This window comes from Sorex fumeus, unplaced genomic scaffold (genome assembly GCF_029834395.1).
Source record: "Sorex fumeus unplaced genomic scaffold, SorFum_2.1 ptg000051l, whole genome shotgun sequence".
Classification (NCBI taxonomy): Eukaryota; Metazoa; Chordata; class Mammalia; order Eulipotyphla; family Soricidae; genus Sorex; species Sorex fumeus.
Window position 1 is genome coordinate 37,972,257 of NW_026606108.1, and position 26,161 is coordinate 37,998,417.

Consider the following 26,161-nt stretch of genomic DNA (forward strand, 5'->3'; position numbering starts at 1 on the left):
AAGGATTCTGCCTGAGACATTCTGCTTCCATTATAGGTTTTGCCCCCAGCGCTTTCTTTCTTGGTCTCTGAACTCAGGGATCACTGGTAGCTCTGGGTTCAGGGGACCATATGGGGTGCCAGGGGGTTGATCCTGGGTCATCCACATTCAAGGCAAATGGCCTACCCTGCTTCTGGTATGGTTATGAAAAGATTCACTGAATGAGGTCTTCAGTTTTTAAGAATTTGAAATTTCTCAAGATGAGTGATTGTTGCCCTAATACCTTTGAACCTGAATCGGATGATTTATTTTATATATTTTAGGCCACACCTGTCTGTGCTCAGGGTTTGCGCCTGACTCTGTGTGCAGGATCGCTCCTCATAGGTTTGGGGACCATATAGGGTGCTGGAGACCAAATATGGTCAGCAATATGCAAGACAAGCGACCTATTTGCTGTACTGTTGGTCTGACCCCTGAATCTGGTGAACTTTTATGGGAGAGACTGGTGACCTCCTAAGAGATGAGTTCTTTAGAGGTTGGAAATGGAGAACTGGAAGGGAGAGTCTTATTCAGAGGTTATAAAGTGGTGCGTAATTGGCAAGTATTTTGTATCAGACTCTTTGTCCTATGTAATTACCAATCTTTTTGATATGAATTGTTAACATTAAGGTTGGGAGGTCTTGAGGATCAGAGATAGTGTAACAGGTGGGGCACTTACTTTGTATGTGACCAACTGGGTTTGATACTGGGTTCTGCAGATGTTCCCCCAAGCACTACCAACAGTGATCCTTGAGCACAGCTGGATGTGGTTTGAATAATAAAGTTAAGGATTTTGCAAAGATTTTGTTCTTTTCTTTTGAAAAGCTGAATGATCTTCCAATCTTAGATCTGCGTGGTAAAGACTTTCTGGATATGATGGGTTGTGGTGGCGCAGAGGCAGACCCAGCTTTTCAAATTAACATGTTCAGGCCCTTGCTCTAGGAGTCTTCCCATACTAAGAGGTCAGGTGTCATTTACAGTTCATCCTTAAGCTTACACTCCTTCTATCCCCCTCTCAGAAAAAATTATCTTTTATCCCTAACAAAATTGGGGGGAGGGTCAAATCATCAAGGGTGAGGGACAAAAAACTAGATGATTTCCAAGTGTTGCTCCCAAATTTTCTTGGCCATATACTAAGTTTAGTACTGATAGCTCTGCTGTGTGGGGTTCCTAGGCCTCAACAATGTGATCTCCCTTGCACAGTCAGGTATGTATCCCCCAGAGCATCATAGTTAGAGGATGTGTGAGTACCACAGTGACTCCTCCCCTCCTCCAGGGCCCTACAGCCAGAAAGTACTCAAGCACCACTCAAGGAGTACAACCCCCATGAACACCGTGGCCAGAGTGTGGGAGCACTACCACCGGGATCACTGCCATGACAGGAAGGGGAAACCCAGAACAAACACTGAGAATTTTTATTTTATTTTATTATTAGTTTTTGATTTGTGGGTCACACACACACAGGGGTTACTCCTGGCTTTGCACTCAGGAATTATTCCTGACGGTGCTCACGGGACCATATGGGATCCTGGGAATTGAACCCGGGTTGACTGTGTTCAAGGCAAATCCCCTACCCGCTGTACTGTCGCTCCAGCCCTGAGAATTTTTATTTTGAAACGTGTGTGTTTGTGTGTGTGTGTATAGTGTATACCTGTCTTCAAGAGACTTGTTTTTTCAAAATAAATCATTTTTTTCCCTTAAAGGGTGGGAGACCTTTATCATCCCTCACTGAGTCTACCCAGATATGGCAGACCCGTTTTAAGCATTTCCCCCCTCTTAGAAGTATCAGCAACTTCTTGTGCCTTTGAGATTCTGTCTCACATGTGGTCCCAGTTTTTTAATTTTCAACTGTTATAAGTGGTACTAGTGGGGAAGGGGCCAAACCCATAGCATTGCACTCCGCCACTAAGCCACATTCCTAGCCCCAAGAAAGCTTTTTTTGGGGAAGGAGTAAGGGGTTTGGGCTACAACTGGCTGTGCTTAGGACTTCTCCCTAGCTCTGCACTCAGAGATCACTCCTGGCTGGGCTTGCAGACCATATGATAGAAATGGAACCTAGATTGGCCTTGTACAAGGCATGTGCCTTATTCACTGTTGTATTTCTCCAGCTCCCTTGAAAGACTTTCTGTTTTACTTTTGTTGATGTAATATCTCTAGGGTAAAGGAATGTGGGATCATGGAGTAAACCATTCCTTCTGAAATAACTGTGACACTTAATGACATTTGCTTAAGCTTTTGTTGGCCCTTTAGCAGTTCAAGACCTTTCTGACTCCTAACTTTTGCTGACTTGGGCTGATCAGTTTAGGGGACAGACAATCATTAAAAACTGAAGTATAGATTTTGACATAATTTTGAACAACAGAGTGCCCATTTGTAATGAAACAGATTCCCTGTAAAATTGGTATTGTTCTACCAGATTAAGCAATTTCAAATTCCTTTTGATACCCTTTGGCTTCTTCAGTTATTCTACAGTTTTTGATGCTTAGATTAATCTTGATGAAGTGATAGATACCTATTTGTGTCTCAAACATGTGTTTATAGGAGAAGAAACAACAGAATTTTTAAGTGTGTTCAAGTATAGGCATGTGTGCAATCACCTTTTTAAAAATAAAACTTTTTACTGAATCACTGTGAATTACAAAGTTAAAAAGTTATTGATGATTGAGCACCAGGTGTACAATAGCCCAACACCAATCCCTTTACCATTGTCCACTGCACTCCACCAGTGCCCTCAGCTTACTAGTACCCGTTGCCATGGCAGGCACTTCTTTTTCTTTTTTTCTTTTTTTAGGCACTGTGGTTCACAACACAGTCATTGATAGGGTATCAGGCGTATCACTTTATCTCCTTTTAGCACCCAGTCCTTGTCTAGCTGACACTTCCCTCTCTTTGTGGGAATGCTCCCTTCCTGACTTACCCCTCCTTCCACAGTGACAAACTTCCTTCTAAGAACCAGTTCTCCTGCTTTTAATTTCTGTTGCCTTTCGGCATTAGTTATCCCCTTACTATGCTTCTTTATATCCTGCATATGAGACAGATCATTCTGTGTCTCTACCATTCCCTCTGACTCATTTCACTTAGCAATTCAGCATAATACTTTCCAGATCCATACATGTATCAGCAGATTGCATGACTTATCTTTTCTTGTGGCTGAGTATATGTACCATAGCTTCTTTATCTAGTCATCTGTTCTTGAGTTGTTTCCAGACTTTTCCAGGCCATTGTGGGTTGTTGCAGGCTACTTGTTTATTTCTTGGCTATTGTGAGTAGAGCTGCAGTGAACATAGGAATACAGATGTATTTTCTGCTTTGTGCTTCTGGGCCTGTGGGGTATATTCTTAGGAGTGGAATTGCTGAATCATGGGAAGCTAAATTCCTAGTTTTTTGAGGAATGTCTATTGTCTTCCCAAAAGGACGGTTCAGTTCACATTTCCACCAACAGTGAATGAGGGGCCCCCTTTTCCCTGGATCTATAGCAATACAAGTTTTTGTTCTTTTTGATATGTGCCAATCTCACTGGTGTTAGGTGATAACCTTATTTTGATTTGTGTTTACCTGATGATCAGTGATACAGAGCAGTTTTTAATGTGTCTTTTGACCATTTGTATTTCTTCTTTGAAGAAGTTTATGTTCATCTCTTCTCCCCAGTTTTGCATAGGGTTGATTTTTTTCCTCTTATGTTCCATCAGTGCTTTATCATGTATATTAACCTTTCATGATGAGTGGTGGGCAAGTAGTTTCTCTCAGTCTGTGGGCTGTGTTTGTATTTTGGTCATCATTTCCTTTGAGGTGCAGAATTCTAATTTAATGAAGCCCCATTTATTTATCTTAGCTTCTGCTTTTTCAGTGGTGTTTAATCCTTAAAGATCCCTCTAGCTTCATTATCATGGAGAGAGTTCTGCCTTTATTTTCCTCTATGAACCTTATGCAGCCACATTATTTTGGTTACATTTTAATTTGATGTTTTCTGAAGTGTCTAGAACTGTATTGTCTGAAAGGTCACTAGTGGTTATTTAATGTGAATTAAAATGAGATTTAAGAACCTATTCATCTACTGCGGCCAGAATACAGTGGGTAGGGTGCTTGCCTTGCATGTTGCCAACCTGGCTTCAATCCCCAGCATCTCAAATGGTCTCCCGAGCACTGACAGGAGTGATTCCTGAGTGCAGAACCAGAAGTAACCCACATTGCCAGGTGTGATGCCAAAACAAACTCTACCCCCAAATTCACCTACTCACCACATTACCAGGCATCTTGCTCCTCCTCACCTTTCCCTCTCTTTCCCCCTTTATCCTTCTCCCTTTACTTTTATCTTTTTTCTCTTTTCCTTTTTTGCTACCTCTCCTCTTCTGTCCCTTCTGCCATCTCTTCTCCTTTCTTACCCATCTTTTCCCTTTATTTTCCTCTTCCTTTTCTTTCCTCCTTCCTTTTATTCTTCCCCCTTCTCTCCCTTCTCACTTTCCATTCCAGTTACCATCCTTGATACTGTGCTTGTAGTAAGTTTGATGGGGGATGGTATTTATTTATTTTATTATTTCTTAAATTATTTTTTAAATCACCATGAGATACAGTTAAAAAGCTTTCCTGTTTGAGTTTCAGCCATATAGTGATCGATCACCCAATCCTTCACCAGTGCACATCTTCCACCACCAAGAGCCCCAGTATCCCCCCATCCCACTCCTCCCCTTTCCTCTATGGTAGAAATCTCCCCCATACTCTCTTTTGTATTGTTTGTTATAAATAGCACATGATGTTGCTTGGCTGCTCTTGAGCTCCTGAAACTCCAAAATTCCAGATAATTAGGGTCTGGAGAAATCTCCACAGTGAACTGCTCGGTTCAGAGATTCTTTTTTGTGTCTCTGAATCATGGCTGCCAAGGAGCTTAAGTAGCAGCCAGAGGCAGTTTGTGGCCTGACCTCCAGGGTTCCATGGAGATGGGGATGAGAAGCACTAGCCCATCCCTTATCCCTTGAGGCCTGGAGTTTTTGGTCACTGAACCCCGTGTACCTGCATTTCTCATTGGGTTCTGGAAGTTGGCGGCCAGAGTGTTTTGGGGAATGGTATTTAGTAGAAATCAAAGACTAGAACAGTGAGAACCTTTTTTATTTTTTTCTAAATTTTAACTATTTTTGGTTTGTATTCGGGAGTGGTGTTGGTCAGGACTTATACCTAGCTTTGCTCAGAGCTTACTCCTCAGTGTGCACTCAAGGATCACTCCTGGAGGTGCTCAGGGGGACCATATGTGGTGCCGGGATTGAGTCTGGTTCTTCTGCATGCAAGGAAAGTGCCTTACCCCTTGTACTATCTCTGGCATCAAAATGTTGATAACATTTAAAGATCTGTTATTTGAAGTTTGGTTAGTTTGCAGTTTTAATGATACATACAGAGCTGTTATATCATTTGCATCCAAATTTTTGGATTCACTAATCTGATTTTCCCTATCGAATAAAAATTCTAGGTTTTAATTGTAAGAATGGACCTTTTAAAGTCTCAAATTCCTGTGAACAGTATGAAAGTTTGAGTGGGTTTTTTTTTTGTCCCCTTCTTACTGTTGCTATTTTAACTGTTATTGCCATGATTATGGGTTATACATAAGCCCAGGCTTTGGTGCTTCCCCATCTTTTGGTTGTGGTGTTCTCTGGAAGTCATGCATCTGATTGTGGTGGCTTGCAAATGGCCAAGGTGCTTGCGCAAAGCTTTAGTTCTGATTCTAGTGTCCTTTCTAGCTGCAGTCTCTTGCTTGGTGTCGCTGTGGTATTCATACAATATATGTGCTCAAAGGGATAGAACCTCTTGTGTTCTTTCCTCGTGTATACCTGGCTTCAGCGGCGAAAATTGGCTCCAGGGGTCAAAAACAGCCTAGCTGCTAGGAGAACACCCAGTGCACATCGTGGCACTAGGCAGAAGGCATGTGCTCTCATCCCTGAGCCCTCTCCCCGATCCTTAAGAATTATGTTTTAGTAGAGTAAGACAAGATTTTCTAAGAATTCATCAACAAGTGAAGTGGGGTATTCCTTTTAGACAATACCATACTATAAATGTTGTGAAGTGAGAGAAAAACAACATCTTCTGTATTAGACTTTGTTTAATTTACCTTTTCATCCTGCTTCTAAGTCATTGTGGAAAAATAAAATAGAAATATCTTTGTGCCAGAGAAGCCCAGAGGGAATAGCTCTGTTTGGGAATGGCATCTTACAGTACCACTAATGTTTTTAACCTCAAAGTCTTGAAGGGGCTATAGGTTACTATGCCTTCACATGAAGGCTAGTAAGACATTTTCCCCCTTCCATTTTGTAGTGATTATAATTTTCCTATTATAAAAGTCCTTATGTAGGAGATTTGTTAATGTATTTCTTGATCGTATTTGATGTTCACCTGACTCAGACTTTTGTTTTTCTTTCAGAAATGACTGCTGTCCACGCAGGCAACATAAATTTTAAATGGGATCCTAAAAGCCTAGAGATTAGGACTCTGGCAGTTGAAAGATTATTGGAACCTCTTGTTACACAGGTAAGAATCCCAAAATAAGACAGTTGCAATACGGTTCTATAGACCTGGGTCACAAAGAACACAGTTATTTTTCTTTTGTGTGCTGCTGGAAGAGGTCACTTCTGGCTCTGTGCTTGGGACACTATGTGGTATTTATTTAGCTCAAGCCCTAATTTAAGTGGATGAATTTAGGTTGATAGTCCTTAAATAATTTGGCTCCGTTTATAAATATTACTGCAAGTTTTACATACCTTTTTAGAAACTTAGTTCCTACAATTAATTCCTTATCACTGGCATTAAGTATGAAGTGGTAGTATTTAGAATAGCTTCCCAACATTTGTGTTTTGCAGACATTTTCTTGGAAGACATACCTAAGATATAGAATACTTAATATTAAATTTCTACCCTCATATGGTTTTATTTTTTCTGCCACACGAGGCTGTAATCAGGGCTTATTCCTGACTCTGTACTGGGAATCACTCTTGGAGAAGCTCATGGGACCATATGGGTGCCGGCATCAAACCCCAGTTAGCCATGTACAAGGAAAATACCCTGCCCACTGTACTATGGCTCTAGGCACTACCCTTCTTTATACACCTTTTATGTGTAGAATGAATTAACAGGTATTTTAATTTGGGAGGGTGTAGATTTGGCATGTTCTGTTACAAATTCAGATATCAAAGTATGACGACATTTTATTAACATCAGCTAGTTTTGAACATTTAGTGTTTTGGCATAGTTTGAGTATACGTGAGAGAGAATGGAAGAAATGTAGTCACCTGTTCTGTCTTTCAAAAGGCTCATTTCATCCTAACTAGTGTTATATATATACACACACACACACACTCATACATACATACATACATACACATGCATTTATATTTGTAAAATATGTGTCTAGGTGTGGGACTCAGGAATATTTATTTACTCTTAAAAGTCTCCTACAGCACTCTATTTTTTTTCTGTGTTGCAGATTATAATAGCACATTTTTAGCCATTTTTAAACTGTGTTCTCTGAGATTATGTGTAATAATGATGGTTAATGTGCTGGGAATTAACACTATCACAGTGGTGATACATTGAGCAGTCATTCCTCTCTTTTTGAAGGGTTTTTACTGGTTGCTGAGATTTGTGTTAATAGTGAAAACATTTCAGAAGCAAATTATTTAAAATATTTTGCCAAGATAGAAAAATGTGGTGAAATGTGACTATAAAGCTAAGCTTATTGTAGTTAGCTACTTTCTGAAACTTGATCATGTGTATAGTTGGGGTATCTCATTTTTTTTCTAATCCAGTTTTTAAGTTGTAATGAAGATTGAGAAATGAAGATACATGATTTCTGGGGGCTGGAGAGAGTACAGTGGGAAGGGCACTTCATGAATACTATGAATAATTTTTACTATTTAAAGAGCAAAGATGTTTGTTTAGTTTTTTTGTTGTCTTTCATTTTTTATGACAGTTTAATTTTTCCAAATGAAACCTTTAGGTTACAACTCTGGTAAACACTAATAGTAAGGGGCCCTCTAATAAGAAGAGAGGACGTTCTAAGAAGGCCCATGTTTTGGCTGCATCTGTTGAACAAGCAACCGAGAATTTCTTGGAGAAGGGTGATAAAATTGCAAAGGAGAGTCAGTTTCTCAAGGATGAACTTGTTGCTGCTGTGGAAGATGTCCGAAAACAAGGTAGGTCAATATTGCTTTAATACAGACAGGCTTTCTGAGGGAGCAATCATGATGAAGACTATATGGGCAATGTTCTCATTCTTTTATTTATCACTTACTCATAATATTAACTTTTTGGAGATGTATTAAGTTTACTGGTTTAAAATGTAGAGATGTTAATAAAGAAACATCTTTTTTTTTTTGAGAATACAATTCTTTTTCTTTTGGATGTTTCACATTCTAGCTTTTTTATTTGTTCTGGGGCCAAATCAGGCAGTGCTCAGGCCTTATTTCTGACTCTACTCAGGGATCATTTCTGGTGATGCAGTGTTGAACTGGTTTCTCCATGTGCAAAGCAAACCACTTGAACCTTGTACTATCTCTCTGACCCCGTTCTAACTTTTTTTTTTCTTTTTGCTTTTTGGGTCACACCTGGCAATGCACAGGGGTTACTCCTGGCTCTGCACTCAGGAGTTACTCCTGGCGGTGCTCAGGGGACCATATGGAATGCTGGGAATCAAACCCGGGTCGGCTGCGTGCAAGGCAAAAACCCTACCCGCTGTGCTATCTCTCCAGCCCCGTTCTAACTTCTTAAACTGTAGCTTGCAACCCCATATTGGGTCATCTAAATTTTTTTTTTTTTTAGTAAGAAAGATTTGCTCGAGCGGGCCCAGTAACATCTCCATTGGAGACTTTGTTGTTACTGTGTCTGGCATATCAAATACTCTCGGTAGCTTGCCGGGCTCTTCGAGAGGGGCGGAGGAATCGAACTTGGGTCGGCCATGTTGGCTGCGTGTAAGGCGAACGCCCTACCCGCTGTGCTATCACTCCAGCCCCCAAGAAAGATAGTTTTTACTGAAAGAAACTTATTTAGAAAGACATAGGGTAGAGAAGAGGAATATGTATTCAAGAGAAAAATGGGCTTCTCCAGAGTCGAAAATGTGTGGGTCATACAACATGTAAAAAATGTTTTAAAATAAATTTCTTTATGCTTTTTATTATTAGTAAATGTTTGGTTTATATACTTGCGTGGTATACCTATACCTGGGGTTGTGTAAAATTTTTTTTGTTTGAAAAGAGGTTATGAATGGAAGAAGTCCTCCTAGAGCAAGAGAAATTTATTTTTTGTCAGTTCTTAGAGACCAAGAATCTGATATCAGGGTATCAATCAACAGGATTGATTCCTTTATGTGGATCCAGAGAAAGAAGAATCTGTACCATACCTCTCTCGTAGCTATTGGTAGTTGTTAGAAATCCTTGGCGTCTTGGCATTCTTTAATTTGTTGGCTTACCATTCTAGTCTCTGCCTTCATTGTCATATATTCATGTATCACTGAACTACACCTCTGGCATATATATGCTTTTTGTTTCAGAAGTTTCTCTGATGAAATATATACAGAAATTTTGGTACAGTATATACCCTCTTCTTCCTCCTAAGCTTCCACAATTTTGACTATCAGAATTTCTATTTCTGTTATTTTTGCTTATATCAGAGAAAAATCTTATTTGGAGGGAAGTGAGGGACATACCTGACTGTGCTCAGGGCTTACTCATGGCTCTGCACTCAGGGATAACTTCTGGCAGGCCTTGGAGGACCTTATGTGGTGCCAGGGATCAACCCAGTTTGGCTATGTGCAAGGGCAAAGCTTCCTATCCGCTGTGCTTTCTCTCTGGCCCCATATCTGAGAAAATTTTTTTTATGTGGCTTTGAATCATAAGTACTTTTCTGTCCTTATCCAAGTTATTTATGATTAAGATCTATTCACCATAATTTTCCTTCTCCTTGGAAAAAAATGGAGGGACTCAGAAATATTTACTCTTCACTCTCTCTCTCTTCCATCATTATTATTGTATAAGATTTGAAAAACTTAAATGCCTTTTTTTTTCTCCCATTTGACTTTTTTCTTTAGATAATCTATTTGTTTTGTTCTTGCTTTTGTCTTTGAGCCAAACCCAACTTAATCCTTGCTCTGTGCTCAGGGATCTCACATGGCTGAGCTTGGGGAATCATGTGTAGGTTTTGGGGATTAAACCTGGGTTTGTCCTTTACAGGGCAAGCACCTTAACCCCTGCCCTATCTCTGGCATCCTCTTTGGAGAATCTTAACAAATTGGGGACAGATATCTCTGTCTGTCTGTCTGTCTCTCTGTCTGTCTGTCTGTCTCTCTCTCTCCCCCCTCTTTCCCTTCCCTCCTCCTTCCCTTCCCCCTTTACCTCCCGTCTTCCCTCCCTCCCCCCCTTTCTTCTCCCATTTTCCTCTTTTTGTGGCCATACCTGATTCTGCTTTCAGGGATCACTTCTGTTGGGGCTTGTTAAGAGATGTACCATATGGAGTGCTAGGATTTGAATCTGGGGGGTTCAATTTTGAGGGAAGGCATACTCAGTAGTCCTTAGGTCTTACTTTTGGCTCTGTGCTCAGGGTCATTCCTGGCAGGCTCGGGGGATTAAACCTGGATCAGCCTTGTGCAGGGCAAGCACTCTGCCTGCTGTACTATCACTCTGGCCCCAAGCACATTTTTTTTTTTTTGCTTTTTGGGTCACACCTGGTGATGCACAGGGATCACTCCCGGCTCTGCACTCAGGAATTATCTCTGGTGGTGCTCAGGGGACCATATGGGATGCTGGGAATCGAACCTGGGTCAGCCACGTGCAAGGCAAACGCCCTACCTGCTGTGCTATCACTCCAGCCCCCCCCCAAGCACATATTTTTTTAATCCACCAAACTGGGTTGGTTATGTTGTTGGAACTGAGTACTCAGTATTTGAGACTCTGTGCAGGTTCTTTAGCATCCCTCAAAGAAGTGCAGCTTCTGATCCTCTGGAATGTGTGATAGACTTTGAAATTTGCTTCAGTAGAATGTTGTGGAAGTAATGTTTGTTGTCTGCTTCCAAGGCAAAGTCATAAAAAGGGTATATTGTCCTCCTGACTCTCTCAGGGATTAATGGGGGTGGGGCGGGGGGTGGTAGGGTATAGGGAGAAGCTGGTGGCTAGGCAATGCAGAGCCTGCAAGGTGATCCTGTGGAGAGAAGCTAACATCTCCTGTTAAGAGCGCCCATTTGCTAATCATGTATGTAATTCATCTTGGAAGTAGAGCCCGGCTTCAGTCAAGGTTTAGATAATGATAGCCGTAAACAACTGGAATTGATATTAGTATCATTTATGGTTAGCATCTACGTAGTTTAAGACACTGTTATGTTTTGGAAAGCACTGTTGACCAGTATTTCTCAACCTTTTTCTGAACACGGCCCCTTTTTGAACTTGTTTCTTCTTGTGCTTCCTGGTTGGCTCCTTAGTCTTCAGTGTCATAAACCACCACACCCTTTCCCATTTATGTGGTTTTCACCTGTGGGCCCCCCGGGGTTGTCCTTGGGGCCCATAGGTGGCCATATGGGGCAAGGGTGAGAAACACTGCTAAAGACAGTGCATGAGCCAGGGGGCGTGGCATGTCCCTTAAATATTCTGCTCCTTCTCTTGTTGTGGTGGTGTTAATTGTGATGACCAGTGATTATGGGGGTGCTGGGACTCCAATTTTGATTGAAGGGATTTCACACACTTGGTTGTGGTGCACACACTCTGCTGGGCTCAGGGCTTACTCTGGGTCCTGTGCTCTGGTATTTCTTTAGCAGGCCTGAGGACCATATTGGGTACCTGGGATCAAATCTAGTTTGGCCGCGTGCAAAACAAGCACCTTAACAGAGCTATTATCTTCTTCCCTGTATTTTATTTTATTTCAGTTTCATCGTGGGGTGTTTTGGTCCATACACAATGGTGATTAGGGTGTATTTCTGGTTCTGTGCTTAGGAATCACTTCTGGCTGTGCTTGGGGAATCATATGTAGTGTTGGTTTATAACTGGAGGCAGCCTTGTGCAAGGCAAACACCCAAACCCCTGTCCTCTCTGTCTGGTCCAGTATGCCTCTATGTATTCTTATAAATAATGATATATTCTGCTTAGCAACGGGGCCAAATATGTGATTGATATACGGGGCAACAATGAATATCCTCGGAAAGGTTGTGGTCAGAGAAAATCGATTACCATATGAGATTGATTCTTTGTGAAGAAAGTCTCTTCTAGTAGATAGGAGATAATCTTGTCGAAGTGTTTATAATCAAGACATATGGACATGAAAAATAAAATAATATTATGAGTTAAATCTAGGGACTGGAGTAGAATGAGAGGGAAAAGCTTCCTGAAGGTGCACTGTGTGGAAGTGCTTTCTTGAAGGTGCAAGAGGAAAAGTAATCTAGGCAATATAGTCACCATTGATGTCACTGTCCTCCCTTTGCTCATCGATTTGCTTGAGCGGGCCCAGTAACATTAATACGTCACGGGTAGCTTGCTAGACTTTGCTGTGCGGGTGAGATACTCTAGGTGGCTTGCCGGGCTGGAGCGATAGCACAGTGGGTAGGGCGTTTGCCTTGCACATGGCCAACATGGCCGACCCGAGTTCGATTCCTCCGCCCCTCTCGGAGAGCCCGGTAATATAATAATCTAAGAAAAATAGATTACACAAAATGAGGGCCCTGAATGGAAGAAGAATATCAGGAGAATAGGTTAGAAGAAAAGAGGTTGGACTAGATTTTAGAGGTTTATTTGGAGTGCTAGTGGAAGAGTAATGGATAATTGATGTAAATTTAGAGAATTCTGTGTTTGGAATCGACCTTAACAGGCTCAAGTTCATATATATTTGAATATATCTGGTGACATTGAACTTGCAGTGTTTGGAAGCTATTTTTTCCAGTGTGTTTATTTTATTTTATTTTTTTTTTTAATTTATTTATTGAATCACTGTGGGAAAGGTTACAAAGCTTTCAGGTTTATGTCTCAGTCATGCAAATATCAAACACATTTCCCTTTACCAATACTTATTTTTTCCCATGAAGAACCCCAATAAAACCCCACCCCCCACCCCTCCCCGTCCCTGTGAGGCAGATGAATTCTAGTTAACACTCTATCCGCTTTGATTAGATTGTTTCAATAAAAGATTCACCACTATTATTTAGAGTTTACCCCCCCCCCAAATCAGACATGCTGAAAAAGCATTGTGAAGTGATTTGCTTTCTACAGCTGGGTTCAAGAATTAAATGTTGGTTTTGGATTTCTGCTATTTTACCTATTGACCCTGGAAGTATTTCTACTGAAAGTCAGATAGTTAAGAAATTGGTTTCTGTGTTCTGGAGTCGTGGCCGTGCTGGAGAGCCGCTCGTGGGGGGCAACTGGTGGCCTCGGTAGGGCGTGAAGGGCGGAGCGAAACGCCCCCCTTCCCATGAGGTTTTAGTCGCCCCCACACTCCCGGCTCATACCTGCTGTCCACAAGGCTCCCATGTGGCCGCCATCTTTCTTTCCAGAGAGGAGAGGGCGAATGGGGCAACACCCTTTCCCCTCCGGCAGACTTGATGGGCTGGATCAACGCATAGTCCGTTCACTTTTCTGCTCCAAGCTGCTGGGTTCTGCATTAAGTCCTTGTGCTTCTGGGGCCATGGCCGTGCTGGAGAGCCGCTCGCGGGGGGCGACTGGTGACCTCGGTAGGGCGTGACGGACGGACCGGAACGCCCCCCGACCCATGAGGTTTTAGTCGCCCCCACTCCCCCGGCTCATACCTGCTGTCCACAAGGCTCCCATGTGGCTGCCATCTTTCTTTCCAGAGAGGAGAGGGCGAATGGGGCAACACCCTTTCCCCTCCGGCAGACTTGATGGCCTGGGTCAATGCATAGTCCATTCACTTTTCTGCTCCAAGCTGCTGGGTTCTGCATTAAGTCCTTGTGCTTCTGGGGCCGTGGCTGTGCTGGAGAGCTGCTCGTGGGGGGTGACTGGTGACCTCGGTAGGGCGTGAAGGACGGACCGGAACGCCCCCCTTCCCATGAGGTTTTAGTCGCCCCCACACCCCCAGCTCATACCTGCTGTCCACAAGGCTCCCATGTGGCCGCCATCTTTCTTTCCAGAGAGGAGAGGGCGAATGGGGCAACACCCTTTCCCCTCCGGCAGACTTGATGGCCTGGGTCAATGCATAGTCCATTCACTTTTCTGCTCCAAGCTGCTGGGTTCTGCATTGAGTCCTTGTGCTTCTGGGGCCGTGGCTGTGCTGGAGAGCTGCTCGTGGGGGGTGACTGGTGACCTCGGTAGGGCGTGAAGGACGGACCGGAACGCCCCCCTTCCCATGAGGTTTTAGTCGCCCCCACACCCCCGGCTCATACCTGCTGTCCACAAGGCTCCCATGTGGCCGCCATCTTTCTTTCCAGAGGGAGGAGGGCGGAAGGGAGCAACACCCTTTCCCCTCTGGGCAGAAATGATTGCCTGGATTAACGCATAGTCCTTTCACTTTTCTGCTCCAAGCTGCTGGGTTCTGCATTAAGCCCTTGTGCTTCTGGGGCTGTGGCCGTGCTGGAGAGCCGCTCGTGGGGGGCAACTGGTGACCTCGGTAGGGCGTGAAGGACGGACCGGAACGCCCCCCTTCCCATGAGGTTTTAGTCGCCCCCACACCCCCGGCTCATACCTGCTGTCCACAAGGCTCCCATGCGGCCGCCATCCTTCTTTCCAGAGAAGAGAGGGCGAATGGGGCAACACCCTTTCCCCTCCGGCAGACCTGATGGCCTGGATTAACGCATAGTCCTTTCACTTTTCTGCTCTAAGCTGCTGGGTTCTGCATTAAGTCCTTGTGTTTCTGGGGCTGTGGCCGTGCTCCAAACTTAACTCTGACTTTCAGGGAGAAAGATTGGGTGGTTTACTTCTCATTGATCACTTTGTATATAGAGAGATGTCGCGCGGTTTTGAGAAAAAGTCCTCGTTCCCGCATACTCGAGCTGTGTTTGTAGAGGCTTCTGGTCACCGGGGTTCCATCTGGGGGAGGCGGGATGCGGCACCTACTCCATCTGGAACTTGCGGGTGAACTCGGCTCTTTTTGGAACCTGTTTTTTCTTTTTTTTTTTTCCTCCGGGATCCCGCACCCTCCATGTGTTCTTTCTCTTATGCTTAAGGCTTCAAAGATGGCGCTGGGGGGCGGGCTGTGGGCATGACTTCCGGAATCAGAGGTTACCTGGGAGGTGTAGTCCGGCAGATTTGAGAAAAAGTCCTCGTTCCCGCATACTCGAGCTGTGTTTGTAGAGGCTTCTGGTCACCGGGGTTCCATCTGGGGGAGGCGGGATGCGGCACCTACTCCATCTGGAACTTGCGGGTGAACTCGGCTCTTTTTGGAACCTGTTTTTTCTTTTTTTTTTTCCTCCGGGATCCCGCACCCTCCATGTGTTCTTTCTCTTATGCTTAAGGCTTCAAAACCCAGTGTGTTTATTTTTAAAGTTGGCTTCTGTCTCTCTCTTTCTCCCCCCCCCCCCGCTGCAATTCTGTCACTCTCTTCCTCCCCAATCATCTTCTCTCTCTTTCCCTCTTCTCCCTCTTCTCCCTCTTACTCCCCCTACCCCCAGTACCTCAAACATGGTAGGCATGTGCTCCACCACTGAACTATATCCCCAGCCAAATTTCTTTCTTCCTAAATTAAACTGAAATATGCCTCCTTAACCTTTTTCCTGTTATAAGAAGTTCTGCCATCTGTGTGCGAGGCATCACAGTATAGGAGGAAAAGTGGTGCTTTATAGAGTTCAGTATTGGTTGCTTAGTGGAAGAGTTAAAGGTCTTGGGAGAGAACCTGGAGGCATGATCAGCATTTAGGAGACTTCACAGTGGTGGGGGTTAAAGTGGAGCTCTTATGGAAAGCTCTTTGGAACTAATAGCAAAAAGGAAAAATTGTCCGGTTGTCATATAGGTTAACTGCAAGTGCTCATGTTTTTTCATAGATAAAATGAAGGGAAATGGTATGTGAAAAATTGTTTTCATATGACTTGCGTCATCTAGGGTGTGTTGACCTAGTGTGTGCTACTAAGAACTCCAGGTGAATTATATAGAATTAGCACTTGGCATTTCTAAGATTCTGATGTGTCAGGTTTTTTGTTGTTGTTGTTTGTTTTCTTTTTGGGTCACACCTGGTGACGCACAGGAGTTACTTCTGGCTCTGCACTCAGGAATTACTCCTGGTGGTGCTCAGGGGATCATATGGGATGCTGGGAATCGAACCCGGGTCGGCCCCGTGCAAGGCAAATGCCCTACTTGCTGTGCTATCTCTAGCCCCCTGATGTGTCAGGTTTTTTTTTTTTTTTTTTTTTTTTTTGCTTTTTGGGTCACACCTGGCGATGCTCCGGGGTTACTCCTGGCTCATGCACTCAGGAATTGCTCCTGGCGGTGCTCAGGGGACCATATGGGGTGCTGGGAATCGAACCTGCGTTGGTCATGTTGGCTGCGTGCAAGGCAAATGCCCTACCTGTTGTGCTATCGCTCCAGCCCCAGATGTGTCAGTTTTTAATGTTATTTTAAAAAAAATTATTGGTCTGGAGCAATAGAGGGTATTTGCCTTGCATGAGGCCGACCTGAGTTAATTCCCAGTACCCCATATCGCCCCTGAACTTGCCAGCAATGTGTGTGTGTGTGTGTGTGTGTGTGTGTGTGTGTGTATGTGCATGCGTGCGTGCATTTTTTTAGTTTACTACAAGTTCAGGTATGTATAACTACCACTGCAACATGTTTTATCATTTATAGCTCTCTTCATGGCATCTAATGCGGAATTTTTCTTTTTTAAAAATTTTGGGCCACCTCAGGCAGTGTTCTGGGATTATTCCTACCTCTTCACTCAGTAGTCACTCCTGTTGGGACATGAGGAGTATTGTGGTGCTAGAGATCGAACTTGGGTTGAACATGCAAGGCCCTACCTACTGTACTATCCAGCCCCATCTTCATGGTATCCTTTTATAGTTACACCCACAATTTACATACCTCACTATCCCTAACCCCTGGGAACTGACAGTTATTCCAGAACATTTATAAATGGAGTCATACAGTATATGACCTTTTGAGATTGGCTTCTCATTTTTCCTTCTTCCCTACTCAGCACAATGCCCTTATGAGCCATCCAAGTTTATATTTTTTATTATTAAGTATATCCTGTGAGAGGATATAGCTTATCTCTTCATTCTCTTTTGTAGTAAAAATATTTTTTTCTTTTTTGCATAGGAAAACTGAAATTTTTTGCTGGGAGCTTTTTTTGTGTTTGTTTGTTTGTTTGTTGTTTAGGAGGTTCACACCCAGTGGTGCACAGGAGGACTTATTCCTGGCTCTGCACTTTGGAATTACCCATGGTGGTGCTCTGGGATCTTATGGGATGCTGGGAATCGAACTTTAGTCTCCTGCATGTAAGGCAAGAGATATGTCTGCCTGCTATACTATCTCTCTGGCTCTTGGTTTGTGTATTTTATAACCCCAGGGCTTTTGCTCAAGGGCTACCTGTGGGTCTCTATTCAGGAGTCACACCTGGCAGTATGCTGGGGACCTCCCCTGGTTTCAAGGACAAAACAGGTCATACACAAGGAAACACCTTTGTACCATCTCTCCAGTCCTCAAAGTTTTTGATTTGAGAAACTTCAGTTTATTTTTTTTATTTGTGGATTATGTTATGACGTATGTGAAAGGATTCTTTTTTGGGGGGGTGGGGAGCACATGGGTTCTCCATGGGATCACCCTGGCAGTACTGGGAGACCCTGTGTAGTACAGACTGATGTCAGTGACATGCAAGGCAGGTCCCTATACTGTCTTTCCTGCCTGTGAGAAAGAATTATCAAGTCTTAGTACATAGGTTTTCGCATGTTCTTTTGAAACACAAGAGGTTTGGTGCCAGACAGTACAGAGATTAAGGTGGATACCTTGCATACAACTAGCCCTTGTTTGATCACTGGTGTTATCACAAGTAGCTTCTGAATATCGCCTCCCCATCCCCTCAAATAAGAAAAAACTTGACTTTTTGATTATACATTGCTATTGTACCTTTCAGTACAGCTGTACTTGTTGGGAATTATTTCTGAGCTCTTTATTTTGTCCCCTTGATTTATATGTCATTCCATACAGTCTCTTTTGAGGGGATCTTTGTGGTCCACACCTAGCAGTGCTCTGAGATTTGTCTTGGCTCTGTGCTTAAGACTACATATGGTCCTAGGGAATTCAACCAGAGTTGGTGGGATACAAGACATCACCTTAACTCCTGTATTTTCTCTCTGGCTCCATCCACACAGTCTTTTTTAAGATTAATTTTAAATTAAATTTATTTATTTTAAAAAAATTTTTGGACCACAACTAGCAGTGCTCAGGGCTTACTCCTGGCTCTTCACTCAGGAAATCATCCTGTTAGTGCTCTGGGGATGATATGAATCCTGGGAACTGAACCTGGGTGGGCCTTGTGCAAGGCAGGCACCCTACCCACTGTACTATGGCTCTGGCCACCACCTGCACAGTCTTGCTATGGTAATGGGAGTCTTAGGATGGCATAAAGTGATTCCTCACTTAATTTTTAAAAAACTTAAAAATTGTTGCCATTTTGCTTTCTATGAAAATTTTAGATAATCTTGTCTACCTCTATAAAAAAAAAAACAAAAACTGGATCTTTTTTTGTTTTAGTCAGGTATGTCCCAAACGCCTCTCTCATTGAAGAACTTTAATAGTTTTACATTTAAATGTTTAAACTTCTGACTCATCTTGATTAATTTTTGTATAATCTATAGGGAATAGGTCAAGTTCATCTGTCTCTAATGCTATATCTAGCTGCTGTGTTATCATTTGTTGAAAAGCCTCTTGAGGGGACTGGAGAGATAGTACAGTGAGCAGGGTGCTTAACTCACCTAAATTTGCTGCCTGGCCACCCCTCTCTACAACCTCCCCCCCCACACCACCACCAGGAGTGCTGACTGAGTGTAGTGCCGCGATAAACCCTCGCTTGCAAGTCCAGCCCCTGTTTTCTTCTACTTAGATTTTTAAAAATTAATATTTAGCATACAAATTCTCCATATGTTATTTTTCCTTTTTTGAATTATTATGATATTTTATTAGTTTTGTAATACCTTTTATAATCCTTGGCTATGCATATCTATAATATACATTTTATCCTACTTCTAATTTTAGCTTTTTTAGTTATTTTAAAAAGTTGAACATGGGACTAGAGTGATAGTACAATAGGTCAGGCTCCTGATAGTACAGCTGGTACACAGCCAACCCAGGTTCAATTTCTGGCACCACTTATGGTCCCCCCAAGCCCCACCAGGAATAATCTCTCAGTGCAGGGCCAGGAGTAAGTTCTGAGCACTGATGGTGTGGATTTCTTCTATTGCCAAATAGAAATTTGGTGTAATTGGAGGCGTTTAAAAAATCATTAAGTACAACTTTGAAATTTGTATTCCTTAAAATTGTATACTTTTTTTTTTCTTTTTGGTGCAGTGCTGGGAATTGAACTTTGTCTCACACATGCAAAATGTGTGCTTTATTACTGAATCACATCCCTGATCAAAAAACTACATACTTTTTGGGGCTGGAGTGATAGCATAGAGGGTAGGGCGTTTGCCTTGCATGTGGCCGACCCGGGTTCAATTCCCAGCATCCCTGAGCACTGCCAGGAATGATTCTTGGTACAAAGCCAGGAGTAACCCCTGACATTGCCAGGTGTGACCCGAAAAGCAAAAAAAAAAAACCCAAAAAACAAGAACTACATACTTTCTATTGCGTCATTTCTGTTATTGAACTTTATTTATTTTATAAAGTAGTTCACAATATTTGATTACATTTAATATTCAAACACTAATCCCAGCTCCATTACATCTTCCCAACACCGTATTTTGGGTATTTCCATCCCGAACCCCAACCCCTGCCCCAAAACAGAACTGAAATAATATAATGTTTTCCTCTAAGGTTGGTTGCCTCCTTCTTTGAATCCCATCAAATGTAGTGCGGTACTCTTGGAGTATGGGAAGGGTGTGTCCTATGAAGTGTCGAGGCTGGGTAGTTAAGAAAAAGGTTCAGTCATGAGTGAGTCTCTGCCCAAGCGTGTGGAGAGCGGCCATTAGCTGGGCAGTGGTTGAGTTCTGGAGGTTTTTGGAAGCCGGGGCTAGGTTCTTTGGGGTGGGGAAGGGGTCTCACCTGCCCCCCTGCAGGACACCCTGAGTGAAATAGCCTGGCTGGCAGCATGGTCATGTTGCTCCCTTCCAGGGTAGAAGGATGAGAGATCTAGATGGGATCTCACTTGCCTGCCTCGTGCTCGTGCGCCCTCCCTCCCCCTCCTCTCCTCCCCCCCCCCGTTATTGAACTTAATGGTTATTTTTATGTGTTTGTTTCATTATGTTTCGGTACCAGAGATTTTGAGCACACAGTTTCTTAGCTATGTTCTCTATCCCCATTTTTTCGTTTGTAACATAAACAATGCTTCGTGAATGAACACCATGTAGATATAATGCTTTCTTTTTATTATATGTGTGGTGTTTATATCCTTAGGTTACATTTCTGGGAGAAGAACTATAGGAAGCAAGTCTTCTTATAAGTTGAAGAAAAATGTATATGAAACAAAATACCAAATATAAATATGTGTTACTTACGTATACCTATATAACTGTGATTAAAGTTCCCTCACAGACAGGTTGTAGAACTTTTAAAATGGATTTTTATGAGGCCAGAGAGTAGCTCAGCAGGCTGAATGCATGCTTTGTATGCAGGAGGCCTGGGTTTGATCCCCAGCAGAGTCTCTGAGCACAAAGGCAGGTGTGACTCAAAAATCTAAATCTCTCGCTACTTACCTCTTCTTTCCTCCAGAAAAGTATTCCTAAAGTAATCTCCAGTAGGTTTATATCTTTAATTTGTCAATCTTATAACCTCATCAGTTACAAGTTGTGGAAATGATTACTGTTTTCTATTCTTAGATTACCGAGTGGTATTTTAGACTGTGTATAGTATGGATTTTATTTTATTTTATTTTTTTTTTGGGTTTTGGTGGGACACCCAGTGGTGCTCAGGTTTTATTCCTTATTGGCTTTGCACATGAGAATCACTCCTGCTGGGCTCAGAGGACCATATGGATGCTGAGGATCAAACACAGGTTGGCTGTGTGCAAGGCAAACTCCCTACCTGCTATACTATTGCTCTAGTCCCCTGCCCTCCAGAACTCCCCCAAATCGCCTCTCCATAGTGTTAGTCCTGGCTCTATCCTCAAAGATGGGACTTGGAGGAATCATATGTATGTGTTGCCAGGGATCGAACCCCAGTTGGCCGTGTGCAAGGCAAGTGACCTACCTCCTATACTATCTCTGCCACATGCGTTGCCCCCACCCCCTTTTTGTATATATATATTTTATTTTCTGAATCTCAAACTTAGGTTCTGGCCTCTTGATCTCTAATTTCCTGACCGTGACAAGGGAAGCTCTGTACTTCTCCCCCTCCCCTTTTTCTTTTCTTTTCTCTTTCTTTCCTTTCCTTTTCTTTTCTTTTCTTTTCTTTTCTTTTTTTATGTAGGAGTACTGCTATTTATTCAGCCACTGATTAGCTGATTGGATTGGGCATGAACTCTACCTTACTTTTTTTTCTCATTTTTTATAATTTTATTTATTGAATCACCATGAGAGCAGTTACAAAGCTTTCGGGTCTAAGTCTCGGTCATATAATGAAACACCCATACCTTCACCAGTGCCCATTCTCCACCCCCAAAAACCCCAGTATACCCCCATCCCACACCCTCCCCCTACCTGTGGGGCAGATGATTTTCACATTACTCTCTCTCTACTTTGATCACATTGAATATTTTGACACCTGACCCACCATTATTATTTGAGATTTTACCCCAACACTCAGATCTGCTGAAAAGGCAACAGTAGACAATTTGTGTTCTATTGCTGGTTATGAATAACATATGTCGTGTGGCTGCAGTAGGGCCATATGATTTCGAAATTCTGAAATTTTAACACTTAAATCTGGAGGGATTTCTGCCAAAAGCCACTGGGTTTTGAGATTTGCTCCTGAGTCTCTGGGATCATGGCCATTGAGTAGCTTGATCAGGAGTCAGAGAGGCCGCCGTTTGTGGGCGATGACTTGGAGTCTCATTAGGACGGGGAGACCAGGACCAGCTCCACCCCCATCCTGTGAGGCCTAACAAGTTTCGTCACTGCGGGCCCAGACCTGACTGTCTAATGGCCTCTGGAGGATGACGGCCACCGAGCTGCCAAGGGGGAGCAGACGGAGGGACAACACCCTTTCCTCCCCGGGGTGGCCCGGTGACAGTAACCTACTGCGGGGTCCGGACACATTTCTTCCAAAAGCCAATGGGTTTCGAGATTTGTTTCTGAGTCTCTGGGATCATGGTCATTAAGCAGCTTGATCAGGAGCCAGAGAGGCCGTTCATGAGCGATGACTTGGGGTCTCATTGGGGTGGGGAGGACAGGCCTGGCTCCACCCCCATCCTGTGAGGCCCAACAAGTTTCGTCACTGCGGGCCCAAGCCTGACTGTCTAATCCCCTCCCCTTTTTCATTGGGTGGTTTTAGCAGTGCTCAGGGGTTTGAGGCGGGCTTACAGGTGCCAGGGAACAAAATCATGTAAGGCAGATACTTCACTTCTTTGATCTAAGTCCCTTATCTGGTATCTATTTTCCTAATGGATTCTTGTGTCTGGGGAGACAACACATGGAGTTGAGTTTTGAGCCAGTTCCTCTGTTTCTCCCAACAATTTTGCAAGTACCTAAGTTCCTATATCTAACTTATTTTTGCTAAACATACCTAGAATGTCACTGTTTGTTGCATCGAATCTTGACTCCCTTGTTTAGATTTTGAAGTGCTTGAGATAATCAGGTATATAAAATGAGGAATTAATGCCTTTGTGGAGTTTAGGCATGGATGCATGTGACTGACAAAGGATCTGAGGCTTTCATCCTCACTTACCTCCACATATTTTAGGTTACTCAGTTTTCATAGGTGTGTGGTGGAGAGCATGACCAACTGAGGTGGTCATCCCTGCAGGAAGAGACTTTCCTTCTACAGTGCAGGTTGGGGAACTCACTAACTCTGCTTGGTCATTATTACTATTGGACTAGTTTCTATTGTCGTAGAAGAGTGAGGTTAGATCAGAAGAGTGAGCTCACCCCAGGACACAGAGACTGGGGTGAGAGTTTTCCAAAGGAACAGAGGTTATAATAGAATGATGTTTAGTAGAAGCAAACTATTCTGTTGACACGTAATGGGGTGGTAGCCATTTTTTTTTCTTTTTTACTGTTTTCATAGGTGCAGGATGCTTCCTTTAAAAACAAAAGTGTTATTTGGGGGTAATTTATTTTGGTTTCTTCATGTTTGGTTATTAATATATATAGGGTATGATGATGCTTGTGAGCCATTCATGGGCAGTGATAAGTATCTATAGACATTTCTTGATTTGTCAAAGGTCTGTTGTTTTTCCTTTAAATATTTTTTAAAAAACCATTTTTTTCTGAAGTTACTGGGATTTACAATACTGATCACATGCTTTTCATGCTAAAGAAATAATAGAGTTTCCCAGAGTTAAATCTAGGCAGCCAAATATAAGAGGACCAAAGGTTCCCAATAAAAAAAGACTCGAAGTAGGGAAACTCCAAGATACATTGTGCTCAGAATGAATAAAATCAAAGACAGAGACAGTATATTTGAAAGCAGCAAGATCAAAAAAGGAATTTACATACAAAGGAAAACCCTTAAGATTTACAGCAGATCTATCAAATGAGACTGAGCAGCAGAGAGTGGAGGGATATAGTACAAAAACTCAATGAAATGAACACCTCATCAAGAATACTTTATCTGATAAATTATTCAGATTTGAAGGAATGATACAGAGCTTCATGGATAGGCAACAGCTTAGGGAATTCATAGCCTTGCAGCCAGCTTTATAAGAAGCATTAAAGGAGTTTCTATAAATATTTTATTTTTGAGCCACACTGGACTCTGTTTGGTGTCATTCCCGTGGCGACAGTAATCAAACTCAGGTCTACTGCATTCAGAGCTTATGCTCAGTTTTTTGAGCTATTTTTGTGGCTTCTCTATTACTGTTCTTGATTGTACCATGTGTTCAGACATTGAGAAGTTGATAATCTTTTAGACTTTTTCATCTTATGTAAAAAAAAAAAAAACAAGGCAGGGATAGAATTAACTTGGAGTTGAAAATCAGGAAGTGATTGCATGTATTTGCAATCATTTTAATGTGGGGCAAGAATTATGGTAGTCCTGTAAAAGTTAGGTTTTTTTGCATAGAGAAAAGATCACAGATAAAGGCTATGATATTTACTGTTGATTCGATCATTTGGTTTGATTTTTGTTCCATGATTTTGTGCCATGCCATTAACCACAGCCAATTTATTTTATTTATTTAATTTTTTTTGCTTTTTTTGGGTCACATCCGGCAATGCACAGGGGTTACTCCTAGCTCTGCACTCAGGAATTACTCCTGGCGGTGCTCGGGGGACCATATGGGATGAACCACAGCCAGTTTAACCTGTGTTGTTCATATGGTTGACAACCAGAAAGTACCTGGATAATTCACTGCAATCTTTTATCCATAATTAAAAAAAATCTAATACTGATGCCTGTTATACAATTGACTAGAAGGTACAAATAGAACAAATTCTTTGACTGTCCTTGTCTAGTAAATAGAAAACAGACATTTTGATATTTGCTTATAAGTTTTCCCTCTTTCATGGCTGTTTAAAGATCAGGCAGTATTTGTCTTAAGATTTCTCTGGAGGGGCTGGAGCAATAGCACAGCAGGTAGGGGGTTTGCCTTGCAAACGGCCGACCTGGGTTTGATTCCCAGCATCCCATATGGTCCCTGGCACCGCCAGAAGTGATTCTTGAGTGGAGAGCCAGGAGTAACCCCTGAGCATTGCCAGGTGTGACCAAAAAGCAAAAAAAAAAAAGCGACTTCTGGAGACTCATATTCTGGCTTTTGGATAATGATTCGATTTTAGCTAAATTTTGATTATAGTGCAAGTTTATTGTTTAATTGTAAAAGTAGGCACTGGTGGAGGGATGGGTGTTGAAACACTGTATAACTGAAACCCTCACAAAAACTTTGTAACTATCTCACGGTGGTTCAATAAAAGAAATACAATTTTTTTTTAAAAAAGTGAAAAGTAGGACTTGGGATTATTGAGAAAAATCAGTGGTATTTAGTACTAAATCTCAATTATTACAAGAGTCTTCTTTTCTAAAGCAAATAACCTTGCTTTTAGAGCAAGAAAGTAGTCTTTGTTGGTCTTGCTTGAAGCAGTATTTGAAAACTATTGAGTTAGCTAGCTTCTGGGTGACCTTAGTATCTGTAATTGATTGGCAAACATGCTCATTGATTTTATTGCACAGATCTTTTTTTTTTTTTTTTGGCTTTTCTAAATCTTGAAATTTTTCAGCTCGGACTGGTGGTCTCTTGTCTATTTGTATATATCTTGTATGTACACATGTATGTATGTACACCTGTCTTTCTGAACTGTCTTGTAGGACATTGTTGTCTGCCCTGTCTTTCAAATTTACAGGACATTGTTGTCATAGATAGGCAATGAGGATTTCAAATTAAGATAAAATTCTTTTTATTTATCTCAGTAATTGTAAAGTGAAACTGAAGACTTCGATTTCATCGTTCTTGGTATAGCTTGAATGAATTGTATATGGGGAGGAAAATATTTATACATATATTGAAGGCTATGTGTATATGTTTTGTTTGTGATTCTTGGCAGTTTTAAGAAAAATAATGATTTATTTTGTCCTTGACAAAAGGATATTGAGCATAGGCTGTCAGACTCTTGAGGCATAATTTTCTCCCTGGTAACTGACTAGAGTCATATTGAAGTAAGTGAAAATTGGTGTCCTGTCCAGTGCAGACATTGACAGTTTCAGACTAATGTACCTACATCTAATATACACAAACTGGGAAATGGATCTTAAAAGACAGGTGTGATTAGTACAAAGCAACTATCAGTGAATATTGGGAATAGTTTCTGAGAGGTAAACAGGAGACAGTAGGCTTGTTAGTTCATAAAGACTTGAAGCAAAATTTTGAGGAACTTTGGGCATTTGAGAGTTTGCATTTTTATTTGCTGGTTTTAGTGTGGTTTCAATCAGGTTAATATTATGAGCTGATCTTA

At 42.2% G+C, this 26,161-nt stretch overlaps 1 protein-coding gene across 2 annotated transcripts in view; it reads left to right on the forward strand.

The window, feature by feature from the left end:
• CTNNA1 (catenin alpha 1) overlaps positions 1-26,161 on the forward strand; it is a 297,107-nt gene that overhangs the window by 123,581 nt on the left and 147,365 nt on the right. For both annotated transcript variants that reach the window (XM_056124865.1, XM_056124866.1), the window contains exons 2-3: positions 6,422-6,528; positions 7,994-8,189. In XM_056124865.1, coding sequence (XP_055980840.1) covers positions 6,422-6,528; positions 7,994-8,189 — 303 coding nt within the window. The remainder of the gene's footprint in view (positions 1-6,421; positions 6,529-7,993; positions 8,190-26,161) is intronic.